The sequence below is a fragment of the Aulonocara stuartgranti genome, assembly GCF_965226115.1.
Source record: "Aulonocara stuartgranti genome assembly, chromosome: 9".
Taxonomy (NCBI): Eukaryota; Metazoa; Chordata; class Actinopteri; order Cichliformes; family Cichlidae; genus Aulonocara; species Aulonocara stuartgranti.
Genome location: NC_138960.1, coordinates 24,796,400 through 24,812,367, shown reverse-complemented (window position 1 = coordinate 24,812,367; position 15,968 = coordinate 24,796,400). Strand labels below are relative to the sequence as shown.

At 40.7% G+C, this 15,968-nt stretch overlaps 2 protein-coding genes across 2 annotated transcripts; both read right to left on the bottom strand.

Annotated features, from left to right (window-relative positions):
• Positions 1–251: 251 nt before the first annotated feature.
• Positions 252–7,700, bottom strand: hhatlb (hedgehog acyltransferase like, b). Its single transcript, XM_082545622.1, has 12 exons — positions 7,532–7,700; positions 5,482–5,625; positions 4,120–4,187; positions 3,918–4,031; positions 2,776–2,970; positions 2,486–2,695; positions 2,048–2,219; positions 1,688–1,832; positions 1,567–1,602; positions 1,281–1,482; positions 1,046–1,187; positions 252–971 (listed from the first exon to the last, which is right to left on the bottom strand). Exons 2-12 carry the CDS (start codon positions 5,585–5,587, stop codon positions 760–762), a joined length of 1,602 nt encoding a protein of 533 aa, XP_082401748.1. The 5' UTR covers positions 5,588–5,625; positions 7,532–7,700; the 3' UTR covers positions 252–759.
• Positions 7,701–7,887: 187 nt separating this feature from the next.
• LOC309713699 (glycine--tRNA ligase-like) lies at positions 7,888–15,860 on the bottom strand. Its single transcript, XM_082545505.1, has 17 exons — positions 15,500–15,860; positions 14,059–14,160; positions 13,811–13,913; positions 13,538–13,679; positions 13,379–13,467; positions 12,699–12,775; positions 12,471–12,616; positions 12,238–12,387; positions 12,001–12,163; positions 11,701–11,865; positions 11,474–11,591; positions 10,546–10,684; positions 10,375–10,460; positions 10,139–10,248; positions 9,961–10,054; positions 8,690–8,880; positions 7,888–8,597 (listed from the first exon to the last, which is right to left on the bottom strand). The coding sequence occupies exons 1-17, from the start codon at positions 15,542–15,544 to the stop codon at positions 8,484–8,486; spliced, it is 2,034 nt and encodes a 677-aa protein (XP_082401631.1). The 5' UTR covers positions 15,545–15,860; the 3' UTR covers positions 7,888–8,483.
• Between the last annotated feature and the right edge of the window lie 108 nt (positions 15,861–15,968).

Sequence of the window (15,968 nt, the reverse complement as noted above, 5' to 3'; positions counted from 1 at the left end):
CATTTTCACTGATCAGCTGAACCATTTTACCCTGAACACTGCTCGTGTCAAAAAACATGGGACAGCTAATGTCTCAAAAGCTGTAGAGGCTCAAACACTCATGTTTAATTGCATCAGTTTAACACAAAAATATTAAAAACATTTCAGGTAATCATGAAAACACAGTTAAATGTCACACATATTTTTTTTCTTAGTGATTTGCCAAAATTACCTGGTAAATTTACCCTAACAAAAAAAGGGAACCTCCGCCGTTTGATGTTATTAAATCCATTTTATTGCCTTGTTCTGGTCAGAGCAGTGATTCACCACAGGTGTCTGTAGCACTCCCTCCCAACAGTATTCAAAGTGTTTTGTAATGCAACAGAAATGGCTCACGGTACTATGACAAGACTCAACACTGACTCATGTAGTGTAAAAAGCGCAAGCAGTTTCATCGGAGAGAACAAAAACCTGCATAAACACACAAAGTACAAATGTTTTCACTAATCTTTACTTTTGCTCTAGACCAATCACAGTCCCGACAATGTAGTTTTATTGTTAGTCCTGGTTAGTATACAGGTGAACTTCACAATATGTTACAGTAAATATTCATTTACTGTAATTTTTTTTCATTAAGTTTTAAATTCTCCCTTAGGTAAAAATACTTAAAATTTTATTTACAGCGAGCTTGTCTGCATCCATTCAAACTCATAATACTGTTAGCATTTGGACAGAACTCACAATTTTCATCATTGTAACCATTCGTTAAAAATTAAATATCTACTCTGCTTTTTCTTTGCTGGGATCTGCGACTGGCTGAGCAGCAGTGGGTGCAGTTGCAGAGGTGGTAGGACTGGTGGCAGCGTTTGGAGGCGGTGCCGGTGGGAGTGGATCGGGATCGTCTATGAGTGCCTGTCTCCTCTCTTGCTCCTTGATCACTTGAATCAGACAGTAGGTCACAAACATGACGATGATGGTGGTTATGGGGAAGCCTGGGAAGGTAATTCCTTGTTAATAAGCTGGTAAGAAATGGCAAAGTTGCCTCATAATTAACAACCAAAATCACCTTTTAGAAGCAGCCGTTTGGCAACCAACTTTGCAAAGTCCAAACTGTTCAAGGCCAGAATGTTGTACAACACAATGCTCCAGAAGTTAAAAGTGTTGAAGATGGCTCTGATGCGCCGAGACATCGCTTCTGACATTGCCATCTGCAAATCATATTTATATACAACATGCACGTTAAATCCCTTATCCTTTATAAACTGCTTATTGATGTGTACAAACAAACTCATCTGACCAACCTCAAAAGAGCTAAATGGCTCCACGGAGAAGAATTTGCCTGTCCACAGCTCAAAGTTGAGACCAAAACAGTTCAGGAAAGCCCAGACCAGGACCACCTGACAGGGTCCCAACCAGAGGATGGTGATGCCGAAGGTGCACAGTGTAGCCACAAGCTCCTCCACCATGTTCTCGTGCTTTCCACCCAGGTAATTATACACATACCTGTGGATTAGGGCTTCATCAGAACCTTTGCTTTTCAAATGATTAACATGACTTTAATATTGGTGGCCTTTTGGAGACACTCACTTGCACAGCCAATCGTTGATCCCTCTGTCGAAGTGACTACAAAACAAAATCAGCTTTAGTACTATAGAATTATACCACATGTACGCCTGGAACCACTCACTTGTGTTCAAGCCTCACTCACGTTTCAGCAAACACATAGAGCATGGTGATGCATTTTGGTGGTTTAGGAGGGTCAAGGTGATCCAGTCTGGATACCGTGTTGATGACTCCAAACATCACAGCTGCTTTCACCCAGTCATACACCAGGTTAAAGTAAGCCAGCCCCACTGGAAACAATGCAGTGACATCAGTTCTGCTGCAAGTTTCCTTTCATCTCAAATAATTGAAATTAAAACTGGAAATTTTTCATGTTAATGTTTGTTTGCATAAAGTCAAAGCTTTTAATTATATGTTAATGTTCAGTCTTCATTTGTGCTTTTTTTTTTGCATGCCGTTGGGTTTAAAAATATTAAAACGGGAATTTTCGTGAAGTGGCACAGACCTAGAGCCCAGTCAGACAGGTGCTTCATCAGCTTCAAGTCAGTGGGGATGGTGAGGATGTACATGAAGTGGAAAAGGATGTCCACTACAATGATGACGATAAGGTGGATCACACCGTGCAGGTTGATATTCCACATCTCCCGCTCTTTCCTGGTAAGGTCACACCTGTTGACCTGCAGAGGGCAGCAAACACACATCACAACTACGGAGAAAGCCAGAAACTTTCAGCCTCTGCAGACAACAGGCCCTGTTATTTAGGGATATTTTAAACGTCAGATTTTTTTTACTGATGGCGACATAAATGCATGTAAACTTTACATTGTGTGTTCTAAATATCTTCATGAGCAGTAAAGAAAAGTAAAAGAAACCATCAATTTTAGGTCACACGATCGTCATACTTAATAATTTTGTAACCTGTAAAGAATCAAATTAAACTTACTTGAACATAAAATTTATCAAAAGTCATGATAGGCCCGAAATAGAAGAAAGGGAGGTAGAAGTTGTACTTGAGCAGCTCCAAGATGTTGTAGTTGCCATCTTTTCTTTCACAGTTCTCCAGAGCAAAACTCATACAACGCATGATTGTAAACCCACATCCTCCATAGAAGAAAACAGGACGCAACTCAAAGTCCCCTTCCACAAAACCTGCCTGTTTAGAGAAGACATGGGGAATCGACCATGAGAAATGTATAGACAATACACTGAGGTGTTTGGGTGCCAGCAGCTTACCTGCCAGGAAATGAAGGGTTCACACTTGAATGTAGCCAGCGTACAAAGACCAGTGACGAAGCAAAGCCAGCGGATTTTCACTAAAGAGATGCTGTAGAGCAGGATACAGTGGGAGAGGATGAGGGTGACATAGGTCCAGCCCATGCTGGTCCACACAGCAAGCAGGCCATACACCATATATACCAAGGACCGATACTGTGGGACAGAAAAATGGTGTCACCCTTGTGGTTTAAAAGTTTTCATACATTCATCATGGGCATGAATATCATCTTTAATGAGTGAATGATACATACAGGGTCACTTAAATCTTTGAAGGTTCTACAGTGGTTTTTAACTTGATGAACCCAAGAGATATAAACTTGCTCCAAAATCAACATCCTCTAGCTCAACTGAAATTTACAGCAGCCCACATGGACAAGCCAAATAGCTCATGGAGAATAGTTTTTATGCTCAAATAAGAAAAAGATTGAGCAATTATAACACATATACAAGAGGTATGTTAGGACGAGTAAAGTTGAGGCTTTCAAACCGAAGAACAATGTCCCAAGTGTCAAGCATGGTGGTGGCAGCATCATGCTCTGGGGATGTTTTGGTGCCACTGGTACTGATACATTGCACAAAGTGGACGGAACAATGAAGACTGAGGACAACCTCCAAGTTTTTAACCTTCACCTCAACAACCAAACGGTTAAAACTTAGAAGCAACTGTGTTTTATAATGGCTAAAGCAGGCTAACATTAAGCTTCTGGACTGGCCTTCCCAAGGGGTTGACCTCAACCCTGCTGAAAATTTTTTAGACCACACTTAAAAGGCAGGTTCATGCAAGGAAATCAGACGATTTAAATGAGCTCTTGTGCACCCAGTTCTTGTTTTTAAGGTCATTAAAGATGTATGGTGTTAGATCATACCACCCTGGGAAAAGAGCAGCTAAAAAAAACAAAAAAACAAATAAAAGCTCAGCTGTGACAAAGAAGATTTTGAGGTTGCCAGATAATGGTGAGAAATAAACTTGGGTTCATTGCAGTTCAGTGCTTCACTCAGATTATTAACACTAGCAGTAAATATTGGATCTGTCCTATACTACATTAATCCGCCTACAGAAGCTCAATGAAAACAATCCATCAATCTGTCAGGAGAAGCACCTGTGGAGCCAGCATGGAGCAGATCTTGGCAAACAGCACATGACCAGAGAGCGCAAATATGATGTGGTCTCTAAAGGTGGAAAACCACATCAGCCACTCGAAATCTGCAGTTTCCTGTAGACCAGCGAGCACAACAATATTAGAAATATGAGAACACTTCTGCAAACAAATGATGACAAATGAGCTGCATTCATTTTCTTACCATTTTCCTCCCAAAGTAGTACCATCCTGGCTTCACGCTGGTTTTGAAAGTCTTTCTGTTTGCACTGGCTAACAATGGGACAATTGGGGGGGGAATACAACATTTTATAGTTTGGTACAGAAGCCAAGTGTTTCTGTGCACCGTGTTTTCTTTTCTTGCCCTTGAGTGCAAATGACAAACCTTTGCTAGATTGACAGTGAAACAAATGTAGGCCAAACAGAGGGACTATTTTCTTCTTGTGCTCGGTGGTATTAATACCGACACCTGTTCTCCTCAGCGTGGTCTACATAGCTCAGACTCCTCAACCTTACACTGTGACACTTCCCCCATATGTATACTTCACAGTGTATTGTCTGTACGTGACTGTGCTACAGTCTCAGATGAACTTTGCATTCGAGGAATCTAATGTATGCTGATCAGGAAAAAGAGGAAAATAATTTAGTCAAGCTTTGTTTTAGTCCTTTTTATGATTTAATTTGCAAGATAATTTGTTTATAAAGTATAGATAGTCTAGGATAGAGTCACGGAATTAATATATGATTAACTAGTACTTCATAGGTATTTCTATGCTATAAATATAAATAGATATCCTTTAAACAAAATGGTCTTCTTAGTAGTTTTCTGTCACCTAGTCCTGTGCTGGTTCATCATATTCTGTACACGTTTAGTTGTTGGTCACCTCTGGCTCAAACATCATTCAAGAAACACATGTGACCAACAAGCAAGCAGAGGGAACTAACCAGGAGCTAGATGCAGATCTCTGGCGTGTGGCATCGACCGACAGGTCCACCTGGACTTTCCAGTTTACCTGGGAAGAGTACTCACCCAACTCTAACACTACACTGGTCCTTTTGAAGTTGAGGTTCTGATTAACTCTGTGTGTGTCTGTCTTAAGCTACCCCAGAATATGAGAATTGACAGCATGTGGAACGTTGCACATATTCCAGTCGAAACCCACTTAGTCCAGTCTGTTGTACCCCCTTCCAACCCCCCTCCAACCATCTGGGTCATTGATGGACAGCTTCCCTACACAGTTAGTAGCATTTTGGATGCTTCTGTGCAGAAACTCTTGAGAGAAATTTGCAAAATTTGTTTAAAGACATTCCTGTGGGAAAAATTAAGCTGTGGACTTACCTGTTAACCTGACATCAGACCTCGTTGTGTTAAAGCTTTCAGATACAATTCCTGGTATTTCATTGTTGTAAATAAACCTGTGAACTTTTAACTCAGAGTCCTAAGTTTGAATCCACCTGCACCACCAGTTAGGACAGTTTTCATTATAAATGACCAAATACAGTAGGCTTAATATTCGGATGCTCTTTTTCTGTGTGCATGTGTGTCAGTGTGTTAACTCATACTCACAACTGGACACCTCAAAGATCCAGCTAGTGGCCCAGAACATGGCCAGACACAAAACAGTGTTGTAGAAATAAATCTCATACTTGGGAAGAGCAGCTTTGAGCCCCATGGCGATGCAGTCAGGACAGCACGGAGCTCCGGAGGCTCCTGAATATAAACCACAGAGAAGTCAGAGTACTTTAATCTGTCTGTCACACCTAAAACAGGCGGTGCCAAATAGCATTCCTGAGTTATCCTGCCTACAGTAAGACACATATGCCAGAGGTTCATCCCCTTTCCCCTGATGTTATCTTTTATTTTGGGGATCCTTTGGATCCCAGTCACTGCTGTACTACAGGAAGGGTGGCACATTATTCTTCATGAACAGCTGTAATCCTAAAAATAAACTGAGCCTCACAAAAAGTGTCACAGTCCTACTGCAGTATTTGTATGAGGGCATTTATTACATTATTTTGCATAACCCAACTAAAATAGACCTCTAATCCATCGCTGATTCTAAATTTAGGTAACTGTCATCCGTGAACTTTCTGTGACACATTATCAGAGATGGAAAGTAACAAAAGCCATTTGCTTCCTCTTAACCTGTGACTATCACAGAGGACTTTCCACATTTTTATTGTACTTATCTTTGTACATTTATCAAATGGATTAATAACTGCTAATTTTAAAGATTATTAGTCCAGCTGTCAACGAAGTTTCCACATCCGTTATTCAAAGGAAAGCAGAGCAGTAGGATTTTTTATTTTTTAACACCTCAGAGTAAAAAACCATCAGTGTTGCTATTAGATCACTCTTACTAACACATCAGATTTTAAATAGTACTTTTAAAATGGTATGTTGTTTTTTCTGGTTTATTTACACTTAGGTAGTTTAAATTGAGCAATTCTTAAGCTTTTTGGGACCAGGAACCACTTATAGGATTGCAGTTTTTGACTTAACCGATGATTTACTCAAGGATTTCTCTATGCTCACAAGCTAGCTAGCTGGCTAACAAGGTAAGCTGTGTATAGCAGCAGTGGCTGATTGCACCCTGAGATCTACGAATGACTTCATGACATGATTGGTCACGATGCTGTTGTATCAGAGTTTCTAATAGTCCAGTGATAACATGGGAAGAATTAAGTCACATGACATGCTGGTTTTACTGGCATTAATTAATCACACTTTTCATAGTCGCCATGTTGAGAGGGGTGGAGCTGACAGAGGAACTGAGAGACACTGAAATACCATAGGAGTCATGACTTTTCTGTTACATGGGAGGCCTGCCCTAAAACATATTGTATCATTATTATTTTTATTATTGTTAATATTATTAGTAGTAGTATTTTGACTCTAATAGGTACCAGAATTTGCTTTAGTAAGACTAGAAACTAGCAACTAAGGAACAGTCAGAGTCAGCTATAGCAAAAAATCAGTTAAACCTAAATGAACTGTATTAGTAGGCCTGGTCGGATAGTTTAATATTTGACGGTTAAACGTATCTTACAAGATCATATTTGATTTGATTTGATTTGCATCTGCATAATAAACTGCATAATTCACTATAAGCATGCCCTCCTATTGTGCCAAAGAGTGGTTCTTTTCACTATTTATCTTTTGCTTTGTGGATTCTGATGCCTCTTCTTTGGTACAATAAGAACCTGCTTTCTCCTCCTTATTTAATATATTCTGTTCCAAAAACCTTGCTGTATAATGCCTGATTTTAAGCTTCAATTATTTAAGAATATTGTTTCTTTGACTTGTTTGACACATTTCTCATTTCTCATAAAAAGGTGGAGGGTAAACTGACCGATTAGAATTTAAAGTGCAGCTGCTGCTATTTTTAACTAAACGATTTCTCTCTGATGAATTGCAGCTTAGGCTTGCACACAATGAAACAGCTACGTGTTGCTATAAGAGAAAAATCAAACTCAGCTAAATGAAGCAACAATGAACTACAGTAAAACCCCTTCCTGCTTTCTCTTCATGGTGTCTGAATGAGATGCATGCTGTTGAAATGCCACACGGTCATGCACTTCAGTTTGTCCTCCACACCACCTGTTGTGATACTGACCTTGATCGCAGTAAGCCCAAAGTAGTTGTTAAAGAAAATTCAGATTGTTTCAAAGGCACTTTAAAATGTCACATAAAAAAAGAACATGGAAGGAAAGGTAAAGTTTTGCATCTGCTGTGCTTCCACAGAGTGCAGGTCAAGCTGCAGGTCCCTCTGACTCCCTGAGAGGGAGCTGCCACCCGTTAAAGGTGACATGGTGTATTTGTACTTTGTCCACTGACACAGGGGGGGCGGAACGGGAGGACTGCTAAAACAGTATAATAGACTATGAGCCACACAACATTGGACATGTATTCAGGTCGCCTATATTTGCTAATAAGCAGCAAATAGTTAGCAAAACTCACTCAAGCCATATGTCGATATTTTCACATTTAATACTGAAAAGTCTGAAGTTGAAGCCCTCATTATATTTACATAGTTACATGTACTCATGTCTGCATTGCGTCACACTGCTTAACATAACATACTTTGAAGATTTGAGGAACTATTTTTACTGTCAAAAGAAAAAAGACCCAGATATTTTATCTGTAAAAAAATTTTCCATTCTACATGTTGCCAGGTCTGTTTTGGGATGGTCTAAGCCTCCTGCAAATTTGAGCAGCCTGAAGCTCCGTGTCTCAGATTCTAACAACAGCTCACTGGGAGATATAAAACAACACGCAGTGCCAACTAGTGACAATATCTCAAAATACAATACAGTTTGTCATTTAAGCGGCAAATGAAACGAACTGTAGGACAAATATTTTGTTGTTTATTTGACAATCAAACGTGACAATGTAGAAAATTATAGATTATTAAACCGTTCTCCTCCTTCATAGGAACAGTTCAACATGTCAGTTGGTGATTTGCTTGAGCAACACTGTTCTCCAAATGTTATCTCCAATTGGAGATAGGTTTTGGGGACCTGTACAGAGTGTGTCCCACTTCGTGAAATGAATGGGTGGATGGATGGTTACTCCTTCTTGCTGGACTCCTGTCCTTCAAAGATGGGGTACTTGCTCTCCACTTCAGCCCACTTCAAGGTGTCACTAGCCAGATGTTGTATAATGTCTGGCAACTCTGTGATCTGTGATATATTTTAGTAAATTAGTATCCAAAAAACCAATGAAAAAAAACAGATATGGCACTTTCAAAAATCAAAACAGTTAACTGGTTTACCTCGGCCCTGATTTGCCTCATCGAGTCACGGTCTCTCAGAGTGGCCGTGTGAGGCGTCTTGTTCACTGTGTCAAAGTCGATGGTGATTCCAAAAGCCACTCCGATCTCATCTGACCGCGCGTAGCGCCTCCCGATGGACCCTGAAGAGTCGTCTACTTTGTAAGACACACCGTTTCTGGTCATAGCCTCAGCTACAAGGAGGAAGATGATGACAAAACCATTACATTTGCTTAAGTATGAATATATAGCTATTAGCTGGGTGTAACATTAAGACTATAAATAGGAAGAGACTATTGCCAACCTCTAAAACTTGCTAAGTAATACTACATGTATACTCAGTATTCCAAGCCCTACCATGACTTATAACCCTGGCAAAGTCACTCAGTAATCTGAAAAAGAGAATGTAAAAGCAGATGCTTTGGCAGTTTGTTGGTCTGGAGCACTCAGGTGTGTAATAACACAATTCCCAGCAAATTCAGCCCAAGGTCAGACCGTGCAACATGCACAGGAATTGCAAATGCCGCTGGAGCTATAGCTGAGACTCTGCAAGCCTTAGCATGTTAAATGTTAAACTTCATAACAATACAGACTAAACAAGTATGACTAGTTTGGAAGGTTTGCCAGGACAAACATATGCTATGTTTGGTGAAAACAAAACACAGCATGTCAGCGTGTGCACCTCATAGCAACTGTCATGCACGGTGGTAGAGGGGTGATGATTTTGGCTTGTTTTTAGCTAACGAACTCGGACACCTTGCAGTCACTGAAAATCAAATATGAGGACATCTGTCTGACAACTAAAGCTCTGCTGAAACTGGACGATGATCCCAAACCAGCAGCAAATCTATAACAGAATGGCTCAAAAGGTAAAGAATAAAGGTGTTGCAATGGACCAGTCAAAGTCCACACCTCAACCTGATTGAACTGGTGTGGCAGGACATTCAGAGATCTGTGCATAAACAATGCATGAGAACCAAACAGAAAACAATTAGTTAAACTAGTTACTGGAGAAAGCACTGGGAACAGAGATACACCCCATGATTCATGATGGGGTGTATCTCTGTTCCCAGTGATCAACTAAGGGAAATAAGAAAATCCTCTATTTAATTTGGCCAGGCTGCAGACAATGTCAGACTAAAGCTAAACCAAGCTAAGCTAACTATATCCTGGCTCTAGTATTCAATAGTATTCACCAAATACTATTGAAAAGAGCATTTGAGTATTTAACTGTAACAGCCAACACTCTACTGAAATGGAAAGACTATACTCACCTAACTGGTGGATGAATGGCACAAAGTTCTGGTTCTGGCTCAAAGGCAGGATGGAGCATTTGTATGGAGCCACAATGGTAGGAAAGCTGAAATACTGACCACAGAATAAAGCACCTTAAATCAAAACAAACACGTAACTGTTACTCAGATCTGTTTTCTTGTTGTGGAGTATTCTTACCGTCCTCTGTTCATCCCCCTCCCGGATGTGGAATGAGTGCTCGTAGATCGAGTACATGATTCTGCCGATCCCAAAAGAGGGTTCAATTACATTGGGAATAATCTCCTCCACTGTGACAGGGAAAAACAGAGACATTTGAGAGTTGTTGGTTTTTTTTGTTGTTGTTGTTTTTGCCACCCTTCCACAATAACTTGCCTACTCTGGCATTAAAAAACAGGATTGATGCCACCTCTTACCATGCAGGGTTTTCTGGAACCTCTTCACACTGACCATGTCTTTAGTGAGTTTGAAGGTTTTGCCGTCTGTCTCAAAGCTGAACTCCCTACAGACAGAAACACAACATCAAGTCACAAAATGCTTCATAAATGAACTTTATGGTTGTTAAGAGCATGAACGTCATTAATTACCCTGTTTCACTGAGAAGCTTTTCCTGATCGCTGATGTAGCAATCATCACAGACAGCCAGGTACTCCAGAGCCAGCTTGGCATCCTTTTTGTAGGCCATTCCAATGGCACTTTTGTTGGGCTCAAACTGGATGACATTTACTGTTTTGTATGAACTAATTAAGGCATAAAACTTGGGGAAAAAAACATAACAATGAAGAAAGGATGGATAAAGCCACTGAGACATCAGCCACTGGTTGGTGAAGCCTTGGCTTAAGCATTTTGGCCATCGCCATCTTGTGTGTTTGAAAGAAGACCCGGCTGAGAAACACTCCACATCCTATACATGGTTTAGGTCTATTTTACTCTAAATAGGACTTTAATTTACAATATAAACACTACATCTATATCAAACAGGGCTTAAAACTGGCTACTCAGATCATAAACTCATAAAAAAAAGTGTTTACTGAGATCATAAAAGTGTAGTAGGGTTCTTTTCTCAAACTATATTGCCTCTTTTTGTAACCATGAGCCCCCTGCTGGCCAATACAAAGAATGCAGGTTGAAGACAGAGGCTTCATTTTTCAAACCTGTATCCACAGCCTGAGTGATTTTAGCATGAAATCTAACACTCCTCCTCACCCCCACGCAGTCGCAGTAATGACTCCCCCTGCTTGAGCTGGTTGTACTGGAGGTTTCCTGCTGATAAAAGGGGAGTTTTTCCTTCCCACGGTTACCAACTGTAGGGTCTTTACCTTTTAATATAAAGCTGTTGGTGTGAATTGGTGCTCTTTAAATAAAATTGAATTGAAACGAAGGAAAATTGTTCAAAGGCAAAAACCTATATTGTAAATAAATAAAGTTGGATATTTAAAATATTTTATTAATAGGCTATAGGTCTGACCTGACACATTTAGTGTAATTATAGTCAGGTTGTTGGACTGGGACCACAGAAGGATATGGGCTCTTTTAGCATCTTTTCTGCCACCAGAGGGACTTTGGTAGCTCTGGAGTGACACGAAAGGTCGTAACAGGAGCGATCCGCACAGCCCACAATTTCAATCCAACCCTGAAGAAGAAAAAACACAAAGGTGCAACTAAAATATAAAACTGGACGCTGTCTTTATAATGCTTTAAATGGTTTTATAAGTCTGTTAGTGGAAAGAAAAAATATTTACATAGGAGGTTTTGGACTCAGCATCCCAGCAGTCACATGCGTAATGAGCCATCTCGTTTTCCATGTGCTGACGGAAGCGCACTTTGTCTTTGGATAGTCCCACTTTGATCAGATACAGGTAGATTCTTCCAATGAAGTAGCCCAGCACAGAGTTGTTGATGACTCCCTGCAGCAGAGAGACAGTGAATGTAAAGATGTGCGTCAAATACTGAATTAAATACCAAACTTGCTTCTAACCATTCATCTTTCATCTATGCTATAGTTTTGGTGCTCTAAGGTATGTCAGTAAAACGACACCTACCTGCTCCACAGCATCTCCCAGCCTCATCATTTGTGCTGACTGTCCGCTTGTCTGAGCCTGGGAGGAGAACAGCATGATCTCCAGGTCAGCCACATTGGAGAATTTAGGGTGGACCTTCTCATTTGGGTCCACAAAGTGCTCGATCTCAGCCATGGTGAACTCCCTGCAAGCAGGAAATGCTGATATTTCACCCAACATCCCTTTTGGAAGGCAGCAATAATTCATTCTAAGCATTACCTAACACGAATGAGTCCAGAGCGAGGAGATATTTCATTCCTGAAGGAGTTTCCGATCTGAGCAGCAGCAAAGGGAAGCTTTCCCTGGTTGAACTCCAACAGACGTTTGAAGTTGAGGAACATTCCCTGAGCTGTTTCAGGTCGCAGGTAGCTGCAGAAATACCAACGTGCACAATTTCAACACAGCAAAATAATAAACCTTGAAAGGAATGTTGCAAGTGCAGATATGAGTACCCAGGCATGTTCCCTCCAGGCCCGATGGACGTCTGAAACATGAGGTTGAAGGAGACAGGAGGTGTGAGGTCATTTCCTGTGGCAGGAGACTTGACGTTGTATTTCACAAATAGATCGGCCAGCTCCTGCTGAGCGTAGTTATCCATCTGAAACAGAGGGACCACAAATGCATCACAGGATTATTTCTTCACCAACACACCGGTGCATGTGTGTTTGCGAGGCACACACCTGTGTGATGACATCCTCCAATTCATTCACCTGCCCCGCTGAGCACTTCTCCTCACACATCAGTTTCTTTAAGTGAGCTGTGAGGAATAAAACGAAAAAGAAGATAGATGCAAGGATTAACACGCACATTTTTAGATTATTGTTTCATTGATGTGTTTGTCTGTTTGGTTTTAGCCAATAATGAGATCTAAGAAAACCAGCCAGTCAATAAGTCCTTTATATAAAATGTACAATATAAAAAGGTTAAATGTCACACAAATAAACCCATAGACAACACAAAACTATCTTCATGTGCAAAATCGCTCGAAATATCCCTTTAACTAAGAGTACAAGGTTAAAATAGGTATTTATTACACACTCTGTTTAAATGTTAAATAATTATTCTCATTTTCTTTCTTTTTTAAAAGGTCTGTTGAGCTGCTTGACCGATGTCAGGTGGAAGAAAAAACTTATCAGTTATCTGTGCAGCTCGAAATCAATTCCTCAGAGGAGATACTAAACAGCAAGGCAGGTAAAAACCTGTTCAGAACTCGCTCTGCAGGGAAATAAATATCACCAAAATATGTCTAACATCAGCAAGATTATGATGCTACTCTGTATTTCTCATAGTTCCTTTAGTTTTCTGTCATTTTCTGTCCATGTCATGAAATCTGACACCTTGTCAGAAAGTTTAAAGCCACCTTTGAGAAGATGATCTGCCCGGTAGCATTCGCCTGTCTTGGCATCTTTCACCATGTAGTCAGCAAATTTATCCACATGCCCAGAAGTCCTGAAACAAATGGGGAGCTGGTTATAGGACAAATCTATTAGAAGCCAAACTTGAATTTGTGCTTACCTACTTGAGGACGGGCTCGGGGGTCAGCATGGTGCAGTCGATCTCCAGGATCTGCTCCTCCTGGATGAAGTGCTGCCTCCACACCTGCAGGATGTTGTTCTTCAGAGCACAGCCCACAGGCCCGAAGTCGTACAGGCCGCTCACACCTGAGGGACAAGTAGTTTTTTTTAAATAAAATAAATATTGATTTAAAAATGAAGCATTTCCACAAGTGTTTTCTTGGTTTTTCAGCTTTTCCTGTATCAGCTTCTGTTATCCTTCCTTTCTGCTACCTTACCTCCATATATGGCAAATGCCTGATCATAGAAGAACCTCCTCTTCAATGTATCTTCCATCTTCACTCGATCCACTGTGTCCTCTTTGGGCTGCAGAGCCAGTTCCTGTAATGGGAAATGATGGTGTGAGGCACTATTTCTTAATCAGAGTGGGGGTCATAAAAGTTAGCAGAGAGGCACGCGAGGAAAAACATGTCAAACTGAAAGCAGAATCAGTGCAAAGGCCAATCAGGAGCTGTGAGACTCTCACCTTTGCTTCAAGAGTCTTTTTCCGTGATTTCAGCTCTGCAGCAGCTTTGCTCACCTCCTGCTCCGGAGCACCTTTCTCCCTTAACTCACGGACCAAGTCACCCTGCAGAACAGAACTACACTTTACCTCCTCTCCACACTCGAATTAAGTGGTTTTTCAGTTTCAGTAACAAAGGCTGAGCCAGGGGTCGGCAACCTGCGGCTCTTTAGTCCTTATAGTGCGGCTCCGCGAGGTTTGGGAAAATAAATTAGAAGTATTTAGCTGAAGTATATTTTATTTATGTTAGATCTTTTTTTAACTTGTAGTTCTAAATTGGAAGATTATTGTGATATTGAAATATAAAAATTAAATTATATTCCATTATTTTTTTCATCGCTCAAAATAAGCGTCACACCCGCGGAAACGCGGTGCATTTATCGAGACTTTCAACCCCAGGTAGGCCAATTATGGATCTTCGGATCCACATTATGTAAGCAACTATTCTCCACCGTGAACTATGTTAAAAAGAAACACCGCTCACGCCTCACAGATGACAGCTTACAGTCCTGCATAAAGATGAAAGTGACTTCGTACAGCCCTGATTTGCAGAAGTTCAGGAGCAGAAGTCCCATTGTAAACACATCACGGCCAACACCCGACGATGTTTGTATGAACACGCTTTTCAGCATCTCTTTATTGACCACTTTTCACACACGGTTGCTTTTCAGCTCACACACCAACACACACCAACACAACAGCATAGAGAGCACAGACCGCGAGGCGTGACTGCGGGTGCAGCTCAGGTGCGTCCGTCTCCCCTGCAGCGGTGATGCAGACCACGCCCCGCCACACACATTGACCAGGTAAAATACACATTTAGGCAGAATATTGCAAATATCTATTTTTCATTTTTTAGCAGCATAGTGCTTTTTTTCCAATTATTTTTTAAAAGCCAGGTCAACGCTCCAAAAGCCCAAAGGCGATATAAGGGCGGCGGCTCACAACGGTTTTTGTTTGCTACATGGATCATTTTCGTTCAGCTGGGTGTCTTTCCTTTTGTTATATTTCTTTAAGAGTTCAAAATGTGTTAATTACATAAATAAAATGTAATTTTCTCATTAGCACTTAAAGGATTTCATAAACACACCTTAGTTGTTCACACAAAGCACAAAGGTAAAAAACAATATATACAGTGTTATCTTCATTTTAGATGTCAAACAGTATTTGCGGCTCCCAGTGTTTTCTTTTGCGTGGAAACCAGGTCCAAATGGCTCTTTGGGTGTTAAAGGTTGCAGACCCCTGGGCTAAGCAATGCTCTGATACATGTGAAAACAGAAATGGCAGATACTTGAAATGATCATGATCTATTTAGCGAAACCAACTATGATTAAAAAGTAACAAGAATAACGCTTGTTGAAGAGCTGCTGTTGTTTGTTTGAGAAAAGAAATCTGGAAAACCTACCTGTTCCCGCACAGCCTGCCTAAAAGGAGCCAGTAATTCTTCCATGCTGACACTCAACAGGTTGCTCTTGTTAAAGTCTGCTTCAAGCTTCCTTCAGTCTGAGACACAGAGAGGGAAATGTTTTCTTCTCTTTTATAATCCGACTCTGGCAACGAGGTTGTTGTGTTGCATCATCCAGGAAGCTCAAATTAATTCTCCATTCCAGGTTGAAAACGAAACCACACTGGTCCTGACTTTCTGTCAACAGTATTGTTTAGTCATTAGCATTAACAGCCTAGTAATACATACACTGTGCAGAACAATGGCCCCAGGATAGAAATAACATGATGTGGCTCTTTTGTTCCTCCATCCAAGTATGAGCTCTGACTACAACACTAAAAGATGTTTTCATTTGACATGACACATTTAATAAATAAATAGCATGGGGCATAAATGCACAACGTGAAACTATTTGATTATTGTACACAGT